This window comes from Gambusia affinis, linkage group LG05, assembly GCF_019740435.1.
Source record: "Gambusia affinis linkage group LG05, SWU_Gaff_1.0, whole genome shotgun sequence".
Lineage (NCBI taxonomy): Eukaryota > Metazoa > Chordata > Actinopteri > Cyprinodontiformes > Poeciliidae > Gambusia > Gambusia affinis.
The window spans coordinates 22,478,168-22,502,414 of NC_057872.1; the positions used below are offsets into that span (position 1 = coordinate 22,478,168).

Consider the following 24,247-nt stretch of genomic DNA (forward strand, 5'->3'; position numbering starts at 1 on the left):
AAGGACTAGTAAATAAGCAAAGATGCTCCAATTAATTTGCATTTTGAAATGCAGAGTGTTAAGTTTGGCATATTAACTTAATTATTTGAAAATGACATCTATAAGTTGGCAGGTTTAATACTTTTGTTTGTAAAATTTGAAACAGATGTGTAAAATGTGCGATTCTTGTAATCTATCATGACAAAATTAAATGAAATGGTTCTCTTGGGTGCCCCCTGGTGGTGCAGGGGCATTGCCTTGGGCCGGCGCTGTGGATGAGTAACAGAACTGTGGGAGCCTTTAGATCAGGAGAGAATAAGGAGTAGATTGGGGGCATGAAATGCAAGATATTGTCTCTTTAATTCAGCTGATTTTCAATGTTTCCCCGTGATGTGAACAATAAATATTGGTCCCTTTAACTACAGCTGCAAATAGTTTACATAATTTTAGCCATGTGTAGCGATAGCTTTACAGATGATTGGGTTGAGGTAATACTTTAGGCTCCATCTGTCATGAAATGCATCAACAAACTTTGATTCAAATATCTCTGCACTCCCACCTTACCTCAGCTGTACAGCTGCAGTCGACTCCGATGACAGATCCACCCATGCTAGCAAAGCATATCTACGGTTCATGACATTGGTTAAATGCCCCCTGAGATTATTTGGTCAAACAGGTGAGTCCTCTGACCCTTCAGAATATAACACCTCTTGTAAATGTCCTGAGAGAAAATAACTATGTTTGACAACTTGTCTGGTTTCAGAGTCCTGTGTGCATAAAGACTCAGATGGTGCAGAAAATATGTTGGACCGCAAAGCCTTTGTCCACTTACGGACAGCAGATGTCAAACTCCTCCTTGGAATTGAATGTGTATCTGGAAACCTAAAATAGTTTAATTTATCACAGTATTTTTGAAAATGAGTGGTGTTTTGATTTGCTTCAAGGTTTTTAGTAGCGCTTATTTCACTTTCACTTTCAGGACAATGTGGCCGAAAAAACATATAACGATATAAGTGCTTCATATTGGTTAGTATTGATAATTATTGATTTATTGGGGGGTTTTAATATTTTAAAAACTGCCAAACTGGTGATTTGACTTTTTCTATCCACTGTTGTCACTCCACATTATGAGGCAAAGTGGTGAAACCTTAAACTGCTGCTGCGCAAATTACTCAACGGGTTGTTGCTAGGTAACCAAAGAGTGAGTGAGTGAGTTGATGCCACTAATTTAGCTAAGCTGGCTGAGGGAGGTTGAGCGGTTAAAGCCTCTCCTCTGCCTACATCCCCCAGAATGCCGAGCAGTTCTGGATCGGAGTTCAGAGACCTATTGAATATTTTATCAGACATATTACCTACTGATATTGATCAATATGTGTCTATTGAGATATTTATTTTTACTGATTTAATCTCTGGTCTTTACCAGGAATTCCATTTTTTAAGTGTCTGTTCTTTATTTTTTTATTGTCTATATTATTTTAATTCTTTAAAATGTTCGCGTTCTCACTAAAACTAGGACGATAGAGCACATAACACCAGTTTTAAAGTCTCTCCACTGGCTCCCTGTAGCTCAAAGAATAGACTTTAAAATACTGTTGTTAGTTTATAAATCACTGAATGGTTTAGCACCACAATACATTAAAGATCTGCTGCTGTTGTATCAACCTTCCAGACCTCTCAGGTCTTCTGGTCCTGGTCTGCTATGCATCCCCAGAACCAGAACCAAACGAGGAGAAGCAGCATTTAGCATCTATGCACCAAAAATCTGGAACAAACTTCCAGAAAACTGTAAAACAGCTGAAACACTGACTTCCTTTAAATCTCAACTAAAAACCCACTTGTTTAGAGTTGTATTTGAAACGTAATAAATTTCAAATTTATTGACGGAATTTGACTTGATGTTCTGTTTTGATTGTTGATTCTATGTTGCATTGTGTTTTTGTGTTTGATTTGGTGTAAAGCACTTTGAAATGCCTTGCTGCTGAAATGTGCTATACAAATAAAGTTAGATTTTTCTTTTTTTAAATTGATATTCATCTGTCCAAATATACTAGAAAATCATATCACATTAAAAACACATTACCTTTTTTTTTAATTCACCAATTAATGCATGCAAAACAAAAATTACAGACCAACAAAAACAAGTATTGATCTACAAAAAAACCGGATAAGAGAACAAATAGTAGGAAGAAAAATAAACAATGAAACAAAACAGGTAATCATATTTTAAAATGGATACATTCAGAACAAATAAAAAACAACAAAATTGTTTAATATACAGTACAGACCAAAAGTTTGGACACACCTTCTAGTTGAACTCAGTTAGAAAGTGGAACTTTTGGTCTGTAATGTATGTGGATTGGGGTATATATTTTTTCCCCCTTTGATCGTGGCTGGATGTTTCAGCATTTAAAACTCGTACTTGAGGATCTTCAAACAACTCCTGTGCGACGTTGTGTTCCCCCCGGTGCGTCACGGCCTGTTTTCTAACAATTGTGTGATCTGTGTGGTCTGTTCTGTGTGAGTAAAACGCGTTTGAGCCGGGTGCTAAGTCCTGCCCCGCAGCCCTGTGATCTACGAGGCCAGATGCGTCACCCAATTGACCATAAAATTGGCCTGCCTTTCTGGCTCTGGCAGCTCGACTGTAGATGGAGGCTGACCTCTCATTATTTGCCCTCCCTCCGCTCCAGCTGCCTCTTTTTCTCCCTGCACAGCCCTGACTGCTTGATGTCCCGGCCGGCGTGAATCAGCGCAACACTTCTGGAAACAATTAGTGTCGTCTGCCACTAACTAGCTCAGACCATTGAGATTTGCCATCGCCTCTTTTACGTCCTTTGACTCCACATCTGGGCCGCGGAGGTGTTCAAATGACAACCCAAGGTTTTCCCACCTTCTCTTATTTTTTTTCTCACCGTGAAATCTAATAAAACCGAATTAATTCTTTTTCAGAAAGCGACGCCTGAAATGAAGCGCATAAGCAGCCAGCTGGAGAGCGAAAAGGCCTTTTGATTTATGCTGTACATGCTGCTCTGCTGTGTCACTGTGCAGATGTTTCTTTAAGCGATTCATTAGGGCTCATTTCAAGTCGCAGTACATCAGGTTTAGCTGGATAACTGTCTCGCCTGCAGGTGAGGGCTCGGAGAAAATCCTTGCAATTTATTCACAATGGTTTCTGACATATTTCCTCCCCTTTGTTCCAAAGTTCAGCAAAGAAAAAGAAATTGAACCCACCCCCAAATTTTAGCCTCCTATAAAGATATACGATTTTGAAGCTCTTTGTTGCGCGGAGGGTTTTGAAGTTGCGCCAATCAATTAACAGTCTGTAGAAACAGAGAGGGGGGCAATTCACATTTAATTGTGTTCAGACTCACTGTACGTTTGAAAGGAAGGGGGAAGAAAAAAAAAACTACAAAAACTGGGTCGGTTTGTGGTCCTTCAAAACCAGTGGTGTGATATACTGCACCCTTAAAGCTCACAGCGGTATTTATAGTGGCTCTGGAGATTTCCCTTGTAAAGCTGCAGGCTTGACCTGTAAACCAAGGCTGCCTCTCGCTCCCAGCCGCCCACTCGCCACTCAGAAAAACCCACGTCTGTGCCACTCATATGATAGTGTGTGAAGGAGTTGGTGTGTGTTTAGTCGTAGGCAGAGTGTCCTTGATACCTTATACCAGGGGTGTCAACCTCATTTTCATTTTGGGCCAAATCATGATTGTCCTCAAAGAGCCGGATGTGGCAGAATGTAATCACAAAACTGCATTAACAACATTAATAAATGTTGAAAATATGAACAAAATGTTATATCTGCTTTTGAGTACTTTTTAAATTGAACATATTTTCAAATAGTTGTAATTGGCAGTAGTGCTCTAATTTGATTAATAAAATTAGATTTAAGCAAACAATTGTAATCGGGAAGATTTTTTGTGGCTCTCTAGAGTCTATAGGACCACATAAAAAATATTTGATGGGCTGAATTTGGCCCTCAAGCCTCGAGTTTGACATACGTTATTTTTAGAATGCACTGCACACTTATTAAAATATAGAAAATACTTTAGGTAAGGTAAGTAGGTACGGTAATTTTATTTCTATAGCATATTTTCAGCAACAAGGCAGTTCAAAATGTTTTGCATGAATTAGAAGGAAATATAAACAAAAGAGAAACAGAAAAGTAAAATAGAAAACTAAATATTGGTTCCCCATGTTTAATAAAAATAAGTAGAACATAGTTTATAAACTAATAGGGGTTTCTCTGGATCTTAATTTTGTTCTGGATTAGCAACTTATAAAACTAAATGTTTGTTCCAGTTGTTCTGGGTTGACTTCTAGATTTGTATAAAGCTAAATGTTGGTTCTCCAGGTTTGGTTCTTGTTCTATGTTGCTAAGTAAACTAGCAGGAGTTTCTCTTGCTCTGTATTTAAAGGTATAACAGGATAAATTCACATCTTATTGCAGCAGCATGATCCAACACCCAACTTTTAATTTAAGTAATTGCATTTGTGTTCATACCCCTTACTTTTAACACCCCAAAATAAAATTATTACAGTAAATAGTCAGTCTGTGTGTAATTTATTCTCTCTATAAATGTATCTTGTTCAGTGAAGATGCATTTTGAAGAACATTAGAAAACCAGCAGCAACAGTAAGTACAAACCTGTCAACACATGACCTGTAGCGGCTCTGAGGGAGCTGCAGAGATCCCTGACTCGGGTAGGACAGTCTGTGCATCCTTAAAAACTCTGAAATTAATGGATCTCAAGGCCTTTCTTTAAAAAAATGTGAGTTGGCCTGGAATGTCATTGTAGGAGTATTTAATCTTGTGTTCTGTAGTTGGGTTTTTTTCTCGCTGGACTTTTTTGTCAGGCAAACGTTTTTGTCGCTCACAGATATCTTGAAGCTACCGTTAATTATCTGCTAACATACCCTTGCTAGCTAGGTTGTATTTTTTGCATCCATCATTGGTAAGTGCAATTTTTGTGACCACAGTCATCTTTGCTCCTTGATCACTTGTGTTTGCCAGCCCATATGAAGCCTGTTGTATTCTATGAAAAAAAGCAAACAAAAAAAACTTTTTAGTTTGGCACTTTGGGGGTTAAAGGTTTATAGAAGCACAGAAATACTGCCAAGAGCCACAAGAAAATCTCAGAAATTTCACAGTTTTTGCTATTCTTAATTGTAATATAGCAGAACCTCCAATCTTTCTCTGGATTTATATCATTTCGAACTTAACTTTTAGTCAAGATGGTATTAAAAAAAAGTATTTAAAAGTCTTAAATTTTACTTGTGATGCCTGCAGATACCTTATAGGAGAATCCACCAGACTAACTTGTCATTTATGGAAGGGAGTAGCAAGAATAAAGCTCCTGTTGAAAGAAGAAGAGGTTCCCATTTGCAGTTTATCTTAATCTTAGTATTTGACTTGTCAAACGATCAGATGAGACGAACATTAAACTTTTTGGCCCAAATACAAAACTCTAATGTGTGGAAAACTAACACTGCACCATTCCCATAGTGCACTGTTCCTCAGAGATCATTGCCCTGCATGTCTGAGGGATTCATGTCTCCTGCCAAACACATCACTTCTATAAGTGGGTGATTAACAGGCTTCTGCAGCACTTGATGCAAGCAGAAGAGGTCATGCAGTTATTTGAATCAGGTGTTCTGGGACAGAGACGCATCTAAAACATGCAGGGCTGTTCTCCCTGAGGACCGCAGTTGAGAAGTGCTGCCATAGTGAAACATTTTGGTGGCAGCATCATGTTGTGGTGAAGCTTTTCGTCAGCAGGGACAGAGCAGCTGGCTGGAGTGATGTGAAAATGGCTGGAGATGAATATAGAAAAATCCTAGAAGATAAACTTACTGAGTGGAAGCTAATCATGATTTATGTGAAAATCTATCCGTCTGTTGCAATGGCTCAGTCAAAGTTCAGAAAGAAATTCATTGTAGAATTTGTGGCAGCGGATGTTGAGAGACTCTGTCTATATGACGCTTTTTTTGACATATCTTAGTCTCTGTGCATGTAAAGGCATTTCTAGTTGGCATTCAGGATTCACAGTTTTAACCTTCCTCCAACTTATGAGGAAAATGTTATTATTTACCTTCGGGTTGGTGGTTGTTTTGAAGTAAATATCTAAATTACTCTTTTTAAAAATGCAGCTTGGGGAGCTGAACTACCTGGGCTCAATCCGATTGGCTGGCATTTACACATTTACAAAGCGGCCAATCCAGAAGTGCCAATCTGTTATTCCATTATCCATAAAACTGTGCAAATTGAAATTCTGAAAATAAATTTGCTTAATGGAAATGCGTCAATTAAATAAAATATACATAAGGTTTTTGATAAAAAAAAGTTTTTGCACTTGGATGAAGTGTTTTTTCAGCCATATTGAGATAAATAAATTGAAACAGAAATTTCACAATGGAAACACTTTTTTCACATCACAAGTCACATGATCAACAGCCAGATGATACTACAGGCAGAAATGACAAAGAAGACGACAGGAAGTGATAGGAGGAGGGATTAGTTTTGTTTTTTTCAGACGATGTGCAGCTGGCTCCTCCACAGAATGTGTCATTCAAATGAGTTGAATCTCTTCTGTAAAATTGCCGACTATAGTTTCCACAAAACGCCACAAACATACCCGCTGATGTCTCCTCTGATTGGCTGATAGACATGGCTGAAATATGAATAGAAAACTGTTTACGTCTGTTGCTGCCATTATTATTAATGACTTTTTGCGTGAACAAGCGTATTCACCTGTGATTTTACTTTCATTTCTTACTTAAAGCAACATTACTAGATTAAAGACAAAGATTTCTTCATATCTGTTATGGAAGCGTAGCTACTGATTGGCTGCTACTGTAGGACTGGGATGAGGAAGACTGTAAATGTTTCTTCTGTTTTGTTGCCAAGACCGTTTCCACTGTGTAAATTAATGCATGAGGTGTATTTTGTGTTTGAACTATTAAAATAAGAGGTTATAAGCATTTTATGGGGCATCTCAAGTATTCAGTTATTCATAATACTGCAGGCCCAAAGTACAGACATATTCTCAAAAGTCTTGCAGCAAGAATTTTTTCTACGTCTTGACCATATTTTTTATATTTTGGACTTTTTTCCATCAAGTTCCTTTGACTTCATCATTAAGTGGCGCTTCGAGTCATTAAATATCGTAATAAACAATTTTTCAAGCTACTAAATTATTAAAGACCGCAGATTTCATTTGAGGCAACTATGAAGTCTTGGCGGATCACTGATCTCTGAAAATTAAAGGAATCTGCACCAATAAATCGGCTGGCCAATAAATGTGAAGCTGGCTCTACAAGCTAAAATATTTAGACTCTGTTTGACTCAACCTTAAGTGAACGACAACAAACCAATTTCAAAACCTGATTAACAAAACAAAACTGGATCATTTTTATACTTAACGTGACGAGTAAATTCATCGAAGTGAAACTGGGTGTAGCAGGATGGCAATTTGTTTGTAGAGCCGTTACAGTTTATTGAATGGTAATCTCTTGCTTTAATTTGTGCCAGTGGGTGTGTGTGAGGGCGCATTTACTGCGATAGTCTGTAAATGTGGTGGCATGCAGGTTGTAATAATGCAACCCAGGATGGTGTGCTGTGCTGTGTGGGCTCCTGGTTTTGCCTGAAGGCACGTGAAAACAAGCTGAGCGCAGACACCCTGCGTTCAGCAGCAACTTCAGAGCCTTTTCTCTTAAATGACCACTAGTTGTTAGTGAAGCCGCAGCAATTTACGAGGGGAGTTCATAAAAAATACACCTGTCTTTGGTTGAGAGAGAGAGAGAGAGACAGTGTTTCTAACTTATTTATGCTAGCAATAGACGAACCATTAATTAACTTCAAGAGTTATAGCTGCTTTTATTGTCATCCTTGTATTTTCTGTTTTAGTTTTCCCCAAACAGAATTATTTATAATTAATAAGGCTTTGGTTTGTAGTTCTTTTGTAATTTACTGAATTGTTTCCTTGCAATTAAAGAGTTTATGGTTGCTCATGCAAATTAAACACTTCGCAGGCAAAATTAAAACAATGAAATCTTTTTTATTTCAGAATATTTATGAAGAAAAACATTTTCCAACCAGGATTTTCCATCTTTTCATCCCTGTGCCTTTTCCCAAACTAGAACCATCTTTAACAGTTTAAAATGGAAAGATAAACGCTTCCCAGCCAAACGTAGAGGTCACAATAATATTATTAAAGTCATACCTAACACAAAGGCTGCACCTCAGCACCAAAGGACTTTATCTTCAACTTTATCCGTCTCTAAAAATGCCAAATCCCACCCTCTTTTCCATCATGCCTGCTTATAGGACTGCAAAGGTCAAAGGGTTTCTGTTGTCTGATCGTATCTTTCCCAATCACTGAAACTCAGGTGTGAGAGGTTAGCCGGAGCTCCCTTTTTTTTTTTAGAAAGCAGGAGTGAATAGTAGCAAAAGGCATCGCTGAGGTTAACAGGCTTCTTTGGAGCTGTGGAAACTCGGTGAGCATGACATCATTTGAGAGCTCACAGGAACGGAAAGGAAAGGAAATCTCCTCCCAGGGAGAAAATGGGAATGGAAGAGTGGGGCTGAAATAGGAACGCTGGGTTGGACTGTTCTGGAGTAAACAGCAGGGTGGTTCTGCGTACACACACAGTGTGAAATATTATCAGTCAACGCGCAGGGGTTCGTGCCCGTCAAAGAGTAACCGTTCGGTTTATGCTGTCACACCGTTTGCCAGGTAGAGCCACGGAAATCCAGCAGCAAGTGGTCTTTTGGGAGTTTTCTAACCTAATTTAGTTTGGCTTCTGTGGAGTTATAGTCTTAATATGGCCAACTCTGACTTGCTCTTAATTTGTCTTCCTCTTTTTTGTGCTTTAATTTGCACAAAATTTGTCCAGTTTTTCACACAACCGCTTCAGGCGGATTGAGCCTGACAGAAACTCCTTTGAAATGCACATAAAGCAGAAGCTGCTTATAAATCAGCGTAAATGATTAAAGACGTATTAATATCCAGTTGAGAATTTTGCAAATTTTTATTTGCAGAAAATCTATCAAAATGCTGCTGAGAGCAGGTTTGGCCACGTTTCTTTCAACAATATTTCCAGCTGCAGCATCTTGCCTGAAGCGAGCTGGAAAAAGTTTCTTGCTGCCAGGATCTGCAAGGCCGTGGGGGGCTTCAGACTCCGAAAAACTTCAGATCCTGTGTTGCAACATTTTAAGTGATTAATGTTAGACAAAAACTGGAGAAAAACAACTACATTCTCCCTGTTGGCCTGTAAAAGCTAAAATAATTTGTGATTAAAACCATAAAATAAGCAGAATTTAGTAGGAAGCTTTAATCAGTTGAAATGGATCAGTCCCAAATCATAACAGTTGAATAAAATGTCAGCATACTGACATGCACAAAGTGAAAAGAAACATAACGAATCAACTTTAAAACTTTGTTTTCCATGAAACACATCCTGGAAAAAATATCTGAAAACCTTTGAATTAAATCCATCCTTTATTTCTGTCGCAATGTCTAAAACTGAAAATTTTAGACAAATGAATCCTTTAATAGGATGTGAAACAATTATCCTAACTACGTTGTTGATACAACAAACAGCAGTTGTTACAAAATAAATGTAACATGTTTTCATACTTTTTGTTTCTCTTCAGTCCAGCGCTTAAAAAAACACCCAAACATTTTTTGGCAATACCAAATGTTTTTTTGGTGCCTGGTAAATTCGACTTTTCCAAAACCTCATGATTAAGTCATAACTGCGTCGTCACCTAGCAACCCAAGCCATATCCCCAGCCTATCACCTAGCAGCCACAGCAGAGCTCCAGCACGTTTGGTCAGCTGGTTTTACCGCTGTATTCTCTGTGCAATGGCTGCTGGAAAAGGCAAGTGTTTAGTTGTTGACTTACCACTTGCTGCAGTCAAAGCGTTTAAGCGCTTGGCTGTGCAGGAGGCTCTACTTCTTGTACGGTTCTATAATTTTACATACGGTATGTTACCAGCCATTTCTAAAGGTTTGCTCATCAAATATGAAAAGATGGAGCGTAATGAGACATTAGAAGTCCTCAGCAGGTCAGGACCCCACCATGCGGTCATGAGGTCCTCTTCAGAAGTTCAAATTAAGTTTAAAAATTATGATGAGAAAGCATGTAGATGTCTGACATTTGAAACAGGACTTCAAATTAAATGAAAGCAGTATGTTGGGGGATACACCAGGTGTTGAATCTGATTTTATTGTCATTTTATCATTTTTTTTAATTTGATAAAATTGCTTATGCATATGCTCATCCAAGACTGGGGGTCATGATCTGCTTAGATTTTTATTTTGTGGGTTGGAAGCTCTAAAGTTTGGGACCCAAACTAGAATGTTTTATATGAAGGAATGATTAGATGAGAACGGTTACACGTGTGAGTCTCTTACAGGGTAGAAAGAGACGAAGCTTTGTGAAAGGCTGAGAAGTTAATACTGAATTGCATTGTAGGACCCCATTACTGGACCTTTATTTAACTTTTTTTCCCGGCATTTTTGCTTTTCATTTTGGCTTTTGTTATATTTTCTTATTACAATTATATTTGTATGTTTGGAACCAGTAGTAATGTAGACTTTTAGGTTTTAGTTTTCCAAAGGCCTTGGCAACCATTTTGGAGTGCATCTGATCTTGAAGTGCTTCAAACAAGAACTTTATAAATGAAAAGACTTAAGTTGGATAATGACTGAACATCCATCCACCATCCATTTTCTTTACACCCTTCTTCCCTAAATGGGGTCGGGAGGGTTGCTGGTGCCTATCTCCAGCTGCGTTCCGGGCGAGAGGCGGGGTTCACCCTGGACAGGTCGCCAATCTGTCGCAGGGCATAATGACTGAACAAAAACGTTAAAATCAACCTTCATCTATGTTCACTATACTTCCCAAAAGAAAATCTTGTTGAGGATTTCTACACCTCAGAGGCCCTCATTCTTCTCTCCGCAGACATTGCTGACAAATCAAGGTGGGATGTTCATCTGCTTTGTGCTTAGTTAATTTTCTGCTTCATGATCACTCCCTCTGCCCTCCTGAATGTCAAATCTCTTTATTTTCTATTCTTCCAACCTTAAAATAGAAGCTCTGATCCTGTTTCAGACGTCCTACTCATTGTCTTATCCAAATAAACCGCAACTTTGCAATCCATCTTTGTTTACCGGTTTTGTTGCGGTGCCAGTGCCTTGACTCGCACTGACAGAGACGGATGAGCCGATTGTCGCTGATTGGAGCCTCATTGGACTACCCAGAAAGCCACCCATGTGGCAGGAAAACAAAATGACTTCAAGACCATTTGGCCCCCAAACTTTTCAACAACTGCGTCAGCTCGCGTTCTTTTGTATCAGCAAACAGATTGCAGGAGTCTGGAAAGATGTGTCACTAGCAGGTCGTTGGAGTCGCATCACACTTCAGCGTTTAATTTTTCATTTTAAAACTGGCTATCCCACCCCCAGCGACAATAACTACTAATTAGTGATTGGATCAGTATCCAGGTGGTATGATTGCTGCCTTGCAACCAGAAGGTCCTGGGTTCAAATCCCAACCTGGAGCCAATTCAAAAACATGATTATTAGGTAAATTAGTCTCTCAAATCTGTCCTACAGAAAAATCACTCTTACACAATAAGAATTTAGTCTGCCTGTTTTTCCTTTCAGAATGAGCCTCTTGTCACTTTAAACCCAGATAATTTGCTCCTGGCCAAGCCCCCAACTCAATACTTATGCTTGCACATGAAAATGGCTGCAAAAAAATATTAAATTATACAACTGTACATCTTTGAAAAGCAGAAGCAGAGCCACATGCACAACCAACAGAGCTCTGCTGGGGTTGCTAGGTGATGGGCGGAGCTCCTCTGGGGTTGCTAGGTAATGGCCTGGGCTTCACTGGGGTTGCTAGGTGAGAGGCAGTGCCTTCTGATTTCTGAACTTACATTCTGAAAGTTTTTGAATCATTTCAGACACCAAAAAACATGAACCAAAAAACGACTGGGTGTTTTTAAATAAAGCGCTTGGATTGCTTTTAGAAGCAAAACCGTACAATTTTTTTATTTTTATTTTTTTGTGGTAAATATGAGACACTTGTGTTCTTTTAGTCAACAGTGGTTTTAGCCTTGGAGCTCTCCCATTTATTCTTTTTTCTCTTTATCGTTGAAACCAGAACACAGTCTTTCACCGCAGCATCAGAACTTTTGATATTTTTCCAGGTTCTTTGTGAGCTCCTGGATAAGAAATTGATTTGTTCTTGGAGTACTTTTGGTTAGCCGACCACTCTAGGAAAGGTTCCCCATTGTTCTTTCTTTTCATGTGTAGATAGTGAGTCTTCCCTGGAGTCCCAAAGCCTTAAAATTAGCTTTGTATCACTTTTCAGACTGATAGCTGTTGATAACTTTGTTTTTTTCCAGGGTTAGGGTTAGGGTTAATTTATGGCGATTATCAGGTTAAGAGTTTTTGTTTCTGAATTAAACTACTTTGTGTTGTCAGACTGTGATTTCTTGATTCAGCAGGTCGTACAGTAATTAATGTGTCCAAATGAATGAAAAATGCAGCTCTGGAAAAAATTAAGAGACCACCTAAAATGATCAGTTTCTCTGATATTACTTTTTATAGTAATATGTTTGAGTAAAAAAAAAAAAACATTGTTCTTTTATTCTATGAACTACCGACATGTTTCTCAAATTCAAAGCAAATGTATTATTTATTTGCAGAAAATGAGAAATAGTCAAAATAACAAAAAAGATGCAGTGCTTTCAAACGTCAAATAATGCAAAGAAAACAAGTTAATGTTCATTTAGAAGCAACAATACTGATGTTTCTACTAAGGAAGAATTCAGAAATCAATATTTGGTGGAATAACCAGGAGATTTTCAACGGGGTTCAGTGCAGTAGCCTCTTGTGTTTTTTCCAGAGCTGCATCTACTTAACTAGTTCATTCATTATTTTATAAGAGGCGTAAATAGTTTTGATATCTTTTCTCGCTTAATACATAAAACTGAGTCTTTTTTATTGAAATCAGTTTGAATTTATGTATTTATTTCAGAAAAAAACTAAAACATACTGTAAATGCAACACCCATATGCAATAACACTCAATCACGTCATTATTTAGTGACTGGCTTACTCAGATTACTTTGTCCGTTATTGAAATGGGTTTGATTGTCTGAAACATTTAGTTTGGTTAAAAAGAGAAGAAACTTATTAGGAGTCAAATACTTTTTCATAGATCTTTGGTTTCATTGTTGTTTTTCTGCGATTTTGCAGCACACTGTGTTCTTTTCTTCACCTCTGTTTCGCCACCCAGGCATCTCCGGTGGATGATGAGATTCAAAGTGAATTCAAGACGCATGAAAGTGGACGTCCTCTGGGTTTTTATCTCATGCTTTCAATGTGGCGTGGTAATCTGCATGAGCTGTTGTTGACCCCCACATGCCGTCCTCTAAGAGACACAAAGTACACCCCTGCAAATACCAGATGTTAGCAGGAAAAACATCTAAACAACTGTAGCATTTTAAACTGGCACACCATCAGACTGCGCCGTTGTTTTGCTACACTTTCACATGAAGCCACTGCTGTTTAACATGTGTTTTGTCTGGCCGCCCCATGTCCGTCTTTCTGCGTTGAGCGCGTGGGAGTGTAACTGCGATATTTCTCATGGCAGCGTTTCAGATGGAGCTGCACGGAGCCTCTGGTGGGACATTAACCTGCTCAGCGTATCCTTCCTGAGTCTGCCCGGCGCGCAGGCTGTAGATCTGCTCGTAATGAACGCACAGGAAGCGCTCCGTGTGTGAACAGGGCTGACAGAAACTTTTCCACATTACCCCTCAGCCTTTTTAAAGGGATTTAATTTATGGCGATTATTTCTTTCATTTATACATTGCTGAAAATGGAAAGTTTTTGAGCTTCTTTTAAGTAACTTATGGTGGAATTTACAGATGTTATGTCAGCTTTCTTTGTTAGGAATGACTTTGAAGGTTATTTGATTATTTGCTTGTTGTGTGGATGGGTATCATGTCATAAACCTTCTGCTCTTTTCTGTAGCTTTTTTTGCATTAGGCTATTTCCTTTAATGACTACATTCATTTCTATCCATTTTCAGTAAAGTTTCTTGGTTTTTGACTTGAATCATCCCCATTTCTCCACAGTTTGTCTCCAGTTCAGTTTCCTTGTTTTATTGTAAAATTCTGCCTTCCTATTACCTCCGGAAAGGTTTGCACTCTCTTCCTGCCTGAATAAATGTGTCTCAATATGTCAAGAAAACACAATTTTTTTCCAAAACAAAATTGTTGGTCTTTCTCTAACTTTTCAAAACAACTTGTTGCTGAAAATCCAAGTCTTTTTCACTCGGTAACACCATCCACATTAAATAGTGTCAGTGAAGCGTCGCATGGGATCAGAGAAATGAAACTGATCAAACTGAAAACGACCAAAGTACGACACTACTAGTGCAAGTTACAAATAAGTGCCGGTGGAACTAGAACTGGTTTTTTAAAATCAATATTAAGAAATTATTGACTTAAAACAAGCTCCTATTTCCTGCTGAAAAGTTACTTGTAAATTATTTTGGTTTTGTTTCAAGTGTTCTAAGATATTTGCACTAAAAACTAAAGTATTTGTTAAGTGTTTTCGCTGTGTTCAAATCTGCGGTTTTACACTTTCTGTCACTTAAACTTTGTGCATAAAAACTCAGAATGCATTTTTCAGAAACTATTAAGAAACATACTTTATGGTTCCACAAATTCAGCACACTACACCCACCCACCTCCACAGTGCATTGTGAATTATCTTGCAGTTCAGTTCAGTCTGGGTCTGGTGGACTGTAGGCAGCCATATGGAGAGGGAGCTCTGGAAACATCCCATTGCAGGTCATATATCACATGTCTGACAGCAGCCATTCTGCCTTGTTTTCATTTCAATCACGAGTGCAGCTGTGCTGGAGAGCAGTGAGGTTCTGCGATGTTAACCCACTGAAGGCTGGAAGTTTATTACTGCTGGTACTGAAGTGGGTGTTTGCAGAATCTCCTTAATGATTTGTGTTCATCAGCAGCGTCCAGCACTGCTCAAATTAACTGGATGTTGCCAGATTGAGTTTCTAAATGTTTGACACGTTCAAAGCAAATGGCTCCAGTTGATATTTTGTAGGTTATTTTACTTTAGATGCAGCTACAAAAGGTACATCAGAAACAAACCCATCATTTTCCACATTTTGATAAATTTGAAGAGAATATTTTCCACATTAGCGGTGTAACAATTATTGTTCTGGGTTCACAAAAAAGAAATTTTAACAATATCTTGAAGCAAACTGCTGTCACACAGTTTCTTATTTTGTCACATTTAGATCTATTGAAAGACACTCTGGAAACACAAACAGATTCTGTGGAAGAAGAAGTCCTAGTATATATTGTGAAATAACTTTTGAAGTTTTCTTAGTTTAAATAGTGTGTGTGCGTTGGGATCAAAGGTGTCAAATTTGTTCTTCTGTGCTAACAATTAACTGAACTGTGCTCTGTATAAAACCCCAAGAGATTAAAATTAGTCAAAATTTAAAGTTTCACTTTGTTTCAAGCATCCAGCATGGTGAGGTTAGTGAAGCGTCTGGTGTGAAATAAAGTGTTATGTGATTGTTACAATATTTATTTTGAAGCAGTGGCAGCACACATGTCAATTTCAGCCAAATCCGCAGCTGATCAAATTGCATTTTACTTACACAATGAGGCTTAAACATTATTTTCCTGACAGATGTAATTTGACATGTAGAGTGCAAGAATTTATTATTTTCTACTAATAATACAGTAAAGATTTCACAAATCTCTTTGTGCAGCGTAATCCTTTCTAGCTTTGTTTTTTTCAAACATTAATTGTAGCCAAAACAGTGGAAGAAAAAAAAAAGATTTTGTTTTCTCTCCACTGTAGTAAATGTTTCATAAATATCTTTTTTTTTTCTTTATAATACAATTTTGGTTTGTCTGGTTTATGTTGTTTGTTTTTTTTAATTTCATTTGATCAAATACTATTCAGGATTATAATCATGGCTCTCCTGCTAGCAAGGCAACAGCTTTGCTGGACAATAAATTGTCCCAGAAGTTAGTGCGATAAACAATTATTGTTTAGAACAGAACAGTATTATTGTTTTGAGAGCATTTTCAAGTAATATAATGGTAATATTGGCATAATAATCCAAGAACACATTCTCAAAGATCAATAAACTTTAAATTCTAGTGAACATTTAACACTAAAACTGGAAGACAAAACATCAGAAACAACAAGTTAAATAAATTATGGAGTCTCTGTAAACAAAGTTATCCTTCAAAAAAAGGGCTGAAGCATTTGACTGAAGACCTTGTCATCCAGTTTTTGGTAGAAAGAGAGAGAGAAAAGAGAAAAATTACTGAGCTTATTATAATATATTATGTAATTAATAGATTTGTTGCTTATTGTGTCAGGGCTACTAGCGGCTGCCCCACATTGCAGCATAATATATGATTTGAATATCGAGATACAAGACCAATCCTTCCTTTACCTCTGAAGCTTTTTCTCTGCTCTGCATTACAGCCTCTGACCACATGCTCTCCCTGGATGAGTTAAGGTCAACAGAGTTGTAGAAACCTCTTTCAAAAACCACATACTTTAGGCGTTTTGCATTACAACGCCTCGCTAACTTCCCTTTGCTCAAAACCAAGTGAGTGTGAGTCGAAGTGCCGACCTCTCCTCTTTGGAAAAGATCGCAGTGCTTATTTGTGGACGATCAGACCTGCTTCCTTCCACATGTAATCTGTCCCACATGGACTTCCTCAGAGCGTATTAAAATGTAGCTCAGACGGAGGATAAATGAGGAGCGATGAACAGAAGAAAAATAGGTGCCCTCCACATGCGGCTTCGATGGAAGCTCCTTGTCATGTTCTGGTCTCCAGTTTGAGTGAAACATGATTTGCGCGTTTTTTTTGCCCAGGTTTTTGCTCTGCTCTCCATCGTTGTCCGTCACCAAACATGAAAAAGGAAAAAAAAGACACGGCGCAGCTTGTCGTTCTGGAAATCTTCCATCTGTTTTGACTTCAGGGAGTTTGGACTTTAACCACTCATGTTTTATTTGAATTTAGTGGATTTCATCTCATTTTTGACGAAAGATGATCTTTATCTCTGACGTTTTTCAGGTCCATTTGTGAACTATCAATTAGTAATTGCAGATGAGATATTTTTACTAGAAAAACAACATTGGAGATCTGTTAAAATGCTTTTCTTTCTTTATGTGATGCAAAAATAATTACTTTTTATTAAAGCAGAAAATGGAAGAAAGAAAAGTAAAAATAAAGTTTATATTTTTCCTTGTTGTAGTTTAGATGGTTTTTTAAATTGTCATCTTTGTTGTATTAAGTCTAAATGTATTGCAATATACTGAAATTGATTAGAACCATGATAATTAGGTATAAAAAATGTACACTAAGCACTGAATAACAGCAGAAAAGCTCATGAGTAATGCATTTTGTGTCAAACAAGAAATTTAATATTTTGAAGTTTTCCTTAATTATTTAATTTATCTACACTATAAAATATTAGTTAAGTTAATATTAGCTGATGTCTAAGATTTTTTTCTTCAAGTCCATCTGCCTTAACAGTGCAAAACATTTCTATATAAATGCTAAAACTGCAGGTTGTCCTGTGAATGTGGCTCAGTGTCACTAAAGGAGAAATCCACCATGTTTTAATCTGACTGAATCCCCTCGGCTTCTGCGGCTCATCGATCATTTCGCTCCTGTTTTCTTACGGCAGGACGGCTGATCTCAGAGCAGGTACTGAGACGTCAATCCCTCACAGAAAAACAGCTGCCATGCCGAGAAGAAGGAGGAAAAATTGCTCTTTTTTTTTTTTTCTTTCTTCTTGCTTCTGTGACGGACAGCGTTCTGCTTTTGGCTTGGGCTGAGATGTAGGATGCAGTTTATGGGCCAGAACTCAGCGAGGGGTGGAGGCGAGGGCTGTTTCTGGCAGGGACGCCCCCCTCCCTCAGCCTGTTTTCTCCGAATAGCGGAGTCCCCCACGGCTGCGACCCCTGTGACCCGGTCAGGAGAGTGTCAGGAGACGGGACCCACTACTTAACCTCTGAAGCCACATTTTTAACATCATCCTGAGACCGGCAGCATTTCACAGGTCTCACTGTTTTGTCTCAGTTACCGTCACACTGAGCATTTTCTTCCAATTTTTTAACTGAATATATCAGTGGTGGTCAAACTTATTGCCAAAATTGTAGATACAAAATAGTCACAGAACAGAAAAAAACAACCTAAAATCAAGCAAATAAAGTTATTGTACATTTATTGTAGATTTTTACAATGCGTTGCATTGGAAGGACTAAATTTCCATCAATTTTGTGATTTCTTTTGACATTTTCTAGAAAAATCTTCAAACAAAAGTTTTTGACATTTAAAATTCTGAAATATCCAAGTTTTCTAGAAAATGTCTAATATTAATCTAAAAGTTAGATATTTTTTTCTAGAAAATTTCATTGTTTTCTCTATAAAATTTCTGAAATTATTCTCAAAATTTGAGGTTTTTGACAGAAATGTTCTACTTTAATTTTGCATGTTTGCTGTATTAAAAGAAAAACGTAGTTTTCAGTTTCTTTTTGGCTCAATTGAATAAATCGGCATTTGGGTCACTTTCCTTCCAAACGTTTGCTGAATTTAACGTTGTTTAAAAAGAGAATAAAAGCTGATTTGGCTTTTCAGTAAATGTCTCTTGGTTTTTACATTTTGTTAAAAATTGGTGATAAAATTTTGCTACCAAAATTATGTTGGTGTCCATCTGAATCTACGGGCCAAATTTGTGTTATTTTTTTAAATGCATTCGGGGGCCGCATAAAGTCAGTCCAATGGACACAAACGGCCCATGGGCCGCACTTTGGACACCCCTGATCTACATGATCTAGTTGCTTTTATCCAAACAGAAACAGCAGCAAAAATTTGTAATGCTGCCAAAATAAGATAAGTTAAGATAAAATAAGTTATTTTTATTTAATTCAGGTTAGTTTGTTTACATCACAAGACAGCCTGGGCAGGTCCAAATCGTTTATAGATATAATAGTTCACCAGTGCTCTTTGTTTCAGTGTTGTAGAGTTTATATTTCTTCGTTAAAGCCAACATGTTCAACACATTGAAGCTTGAAGCAGATAAGCTACAGCAGCAGGAGACCACACCGGGCGCTCAAACAGGAAACTAAAGCGACAATTTACTCAAGCTTAGCAAAGTTCAACCGTAGCAATTTGTAAAAACATAGTTTGGTTCACTGAGTCTTAATTTCAAGCACCATAACTTTCATTAGCATAGTGTCACCTTGGTAAAGTAATGACCTCTAAGTATTTTGCCAAAAGCTTTTTCTTTTTTGCATGAAACATGTATTGGGGGGGGAAGAGAGCGAGTTTTTTTTTTTTTCCATTTCTTTTGCCAAAATCACTTTTGGCTAAAATGACTTTAGCCATTATTTTAAGAAATTTTCATATGTGTTAAAATGTACAATACTTCCAAAAGTACTTGCTCATCCTCTTCACACACGTGTAAACTTGAGTCACACCCCATGAATTCAATTCAGTAATGAAGTCCAGCCAGTTGCATTGAGCTACTGATTTTGCTGCAATCTGGAACAAGCATGAGGCGACACTGGATAATCGTTTGCTTTTTTTGTGGATTCATCTTGGACACTATCTGCGTTTCCATTACAGATGTGCGCAAATCCTTATTTATATTCTGCTAATGTCAAAGAAAAACAATTTCACAATTGCAGTGTTTTCATTCATTAAGAAAATAAATTCAAATCAAACGTGGATAAGCTTGTTCTGTCAATAAGTCATTAAAAATTTTGGCAGCGACGAATATAAACAGTTACATGAGATGATATTCATAATTCAGCAATCGGAGGAGACGCCAGTGTCGTATTCAGGCGTTGAAACAACAAACCCCTTAATCTTGCGAACAGCTACGTTTGCTGTGTTTTGGGGAAATTGTCTATTTTACAGAAAGGCTATGGATGGTTTCAACAAGTTAGAATTAAACACAACGTTTTATGAAGAGTGTGATGCTGTGAGAGCTCTGGTGGAGCCAGCTGCACATTGTTTTTAAAAAAAGCCAAAAGAAAAACAAACCACCATCCTCCGACCACTTCCTGTTGTCTTATTAGTCGTTTCTGCCAGTAGTAACATCTGGCTGTTAATCATGTGACTCATGTGAAATCCCGCTGTAACAACCAGGTGTGTTAGGTTCACAGTCACATTAGCAAATTAGCTCGACTCGAAAAAGTAGAAGCCATGAATAAACTGGCAAAAACAACTTTGGAAAACAATTTCAGTCGCTCAGTTCAACACTCCCGTCCCTCACGTCCGACGTCCATCATGGCACCTGGATGGTTAAGTGGGTCAACAGCCAAACCTTAAAACTGCTTAACTGTCATTATTTATGCACAATTATGAGAGGGCCTTAGCATAGTGTGTAACATAATTGTTTTAACCGTTAAATAATAATTTTTATCTTGATAAACTTAAATTATCATAACAAATATGAACTTAATTCATCCTCAAGGCCTGAATAAACTAAGACTGAATTTAGGCTTCTTCAATAATCAAAAAACACCTCACCTAGCATAAAACAATTAATCAAAAATACATTTTTTTTAGAAATTGTTGTTTCCATTAAGCAAATTTATTTTTTGGCAATTTCAAATCGCTTAATTGTATGGTTAATAAAAACACAGCTACTATTAAACCGATAATCTCTGACTAAATCACTGTTCTTCAGCTAACCTGAAGCCAACGTGAAATGTAAACCTCTGCAGAAACTCGCTGATATGACCAGGTGTTTCCACTCTGTTGACTGTTAAATATTTAGTAGCAAGAAAGTTTTACGACTGAGGTTATTGCACAGGTGGCATCCTTTCACAGAGCAACTTGTTCTTCCACAAGTGTTTGCAGACCAACCCTAGGCTGTCAGGAAAGTTCAGCAATATTTTCTCTCCTCTTTTTGAAATATTTATTTTGAATAACAGACCCATATAGCTTGGATATAAGAGAGGTAACAATCACTTTTTTACATAGAAAACAATGCTAATGCTACAGATTAGCATTAGCATGTTTTTGTTTCCGTCCTCCACGACTTTCAGCAACTGATTTCTGGTCTTCAAGCTGACAATTTGTTTTAAAATACAGGAGATTTAATTATTATTTTAGCACCAGATCTTCATTAGGAGATTATCAACATAATTGATTATAATAAATACGTATCTGAATTTTTAGAAAAAGTTCAAGCTTTTACAAACAACTAAAATATGAATAATTGTTATGTTTCCATTTAAATGCCACTTAAAATTTATAATTTTAAGAATTATAAGAATTTATAATTTTAAGTGACATGAAGCAGTGGAAATTTTACTCAGTATCAGCTCATACCTTAAAGTAAATCTCATTATTTTTGTAAAAAAAAAAAAAAAACATATTCATACAAAACAAACTAAATGTCAACATACTCAACTGTGTATGTTTATCCACCATTAGTCTCTGCAAAAATAATTTTTAAAAAGATCTGGCCTTTATCAGGTTTCAAAATTATTTAATGATAACCGTAACACATAGAAGATGTAATTAAATTCTAAATCAAGTTTAAAATAAAATTAACTATTTAAAAAGTATAAAGGTGCCTAAATACTAGAGACGTTTTATAATATTGCTCAATAAACTGTTATGTTCATAAAGAATAATATAATGTTCCCAGTAGACAAAGTGTGTATTTTTGCACCATAGAGTTTCCTCACTTACAAGAATGGTTGGTTTTTCAGTATTTTTTGAGTTTATCAAAAAAAGGAAATGGGAACCATACTTTCTACATTTGTTTTGTTTTCTTGTTGCACCAAACTCACTTTATGTAGCCGCTCCATAACTGAGGTTTGTACAGAACCAAAGTTTATATGCACCACTAAGCCCCTAAACCTGTGGTTCATGACTAAAACGAGACAGAAATCAAACTTTACTTCTTTGTTAGTCCGTAGCAAACATTGATGATTGAAAGATCTTTGAATGTAATTTGTTATTTTTGTCAGTAAATAATAAAGCAAAAATGACAAAAATGATCTTGGCTTGGGCAGGTTTGGCCTGTAAGATGATACATATTGGTACTATTAAAAGTATGCTGTTCTTGCATTTTTAAAATATATTTAGTTACTTTGTATTATGGAATATGCAAATAGGATTTGCATAACTATTAAAATTGAAAACCCAAATTACTTTCAATTGAATGTAAGCTCTTTATAATATTGTCAGATATATGCAGTGAATTTTAACGTAAAAGGTAAATAAAGTTTTTAGACATTCAGAAATATTTTTTCAGCTTCTGTAAAATTGTGTCGTAGAGGAATAAAAGCTAAAGAAGATAAACAAATCAAAGAGACACAAAAACAGAAGATTTGTGGGGTTTTTTTGTTATCCTTCTGTATCTTTTCTTAACTGAACTTGTGACATTTCAGCGATTTAAATCTCCACCTTAGCTGTTCCATAGATTGATCTGGTTTGTTATGAGTCCTCCTCTTCCACTTTGACATTGTTCTGGTTTCAGCGCCTCACAGATGTGTGTTGGTGTGAAACGGCGCTTCGCCTGCAGCTCTAACCCTGTGTTGGTTTTGTTTAGGCCTTTGTCTCCCTCTCGCTGCTGTACTGGGCCCTGCAGAGCTTCTCCCAGCTGCTTGGCATCAAGAAGAAAGACGACTGAGACACCAACAAGATCCAGGAAGAACGAAGACGTCTGGATCCAAAGGATTTCATCTTAGCATGTTTTGATCTATCAATCTATTAAGTTGTAGTTTATTAGAAAAAAGAAACAGAATTGGTGCAGCTTCTGCTTGATTTTAACCTTTTAATGCACAGCTGCTTCAAGCTTGTTTATAACAAAAGCTTAATTATGCAAATGAGCCATTAACAAAGAGAAAATAGGCTGATAGTTTTGTGAAAACGTTATTCATTTTTAGGAGGATTGTGTTTAAAATGTCACTGCCATCATAGGTGCTGCAGTCCACAGTGAAGGACCAATTGTAATATTTCCAGATGAGGCACAAAACAACATATACCTCTTATCAGATGAGGTCTGTTCATAGTGAAGCTGGTGATTTCAAAGCTAAAACAGAATTAATTCTCAACAATGTACAGCCTGTTTTCCATTTCTCATTGAAATAAAAGTACTTAAATTCTTTGTGTCTTTTCTTAATCCCTTAAATTTCATGAAAGGATAATTATGCAAAGGCTTAAGCAACTCTAGATTTTTAATATATTTTCTTTCATGCCTGCGGCTTGTCAGCTTTGATCAGATTTTGAAACAGCAGATGTATTCATCCTCAGTCTCCAGATCTTGTGTGGGAGTAACAAATGGTCCACACCAGATGGTGCTGTTATCACCCATCATTAGTCTCTTTTTCATCCAGCATCCTGTCTTTAAAAGGCTCCAGTATTCGCATTTTATTCAAAACCAGAATTGATTTTTTTTTTTCAGAGGTTAAAAAAGAAGTCAGTATTGTGAGGAAGTAGAAGCAGTTTGACGTTCGTATTTACAGTTTTGAGATACAATTAATTGTGGGGATTTCTGTTGAAACACATGAAAACTGGCTTTTATTTTCCAGAAGGTTTCATTATTGTAATCCTGAGATTACAAATATGCCTGCCTGATTACAATTTGAATCAAGCAGCTGATTCAAAACGCTGCCAACACGAGAATGAAATCCCAGCACCTCTGAGACCACTCCATTAGCTCCCTGTTTGAAAAACAAGAGATGAGTAAATCGTGTTATTGATCCGCTGAATGTTTTTGATCTTAATACATCAGCTGCTTGTCATGAACCAGAACCTTTAGGGCTTTTTTCCTCCGTTCATATAATTTTGTAACCCTGTCCGTGTCAGATAGCATCTCGCTACTTGCGAAGGTTCTGCGTTGTGTTTTAAAGGTTTTTGTCGGAGTTCAGGTTGAGGCAGGAGTCAGACACAGCGGTTAAGGTCGAGGTTGAGACCGTTAAGTTTATTCGGCGCACTTGACAGCGGCTTCACCTTCCGAACCACAAGCAAACACTGCGTGTTAACACAACTCTCATTGAAGCAGTGTTTGTTTGTTTTTTCAAATACAGCACATATTAAAAAAAACTCCAAAACTAAATAGTCATGAAACCTAATATTTGGCTATAGGGAGGAGCTAGCGATCAGTGTAGCTTAACAGTGTTGTCAGAGCATCATACGCTGTAGCATATAAGC

The 24,247-nt window shown here is 37.2% G+C and overlaps 1 protein-coding gene across 1 annotated transcript in view; it reads left to right on the top strand.

The window, feature by feature from the left end:
* The window catches only part of agmo (alkylglycerol monooxygenase), a 76,063-nt gene extending 52,864 nt beyond the window's left edge, over nt 1-23,199 (top strand). The window contains exon 13 of the mRNA XM_044116288.1: nt 22,644-23,199. Within this exon, the coding sequence (XP_043972223.1) occupies nt 22,644-22,724 (81 nt within the window). The 3' untranslated portion in view covers nt 22,725-23,199. The remainder of the gene's footprint in view (nt 1-22,643) is intronic.
* The last annotated feature ends 1,048 nt before the right edge of the window (nt 23,200-24,247 follow it).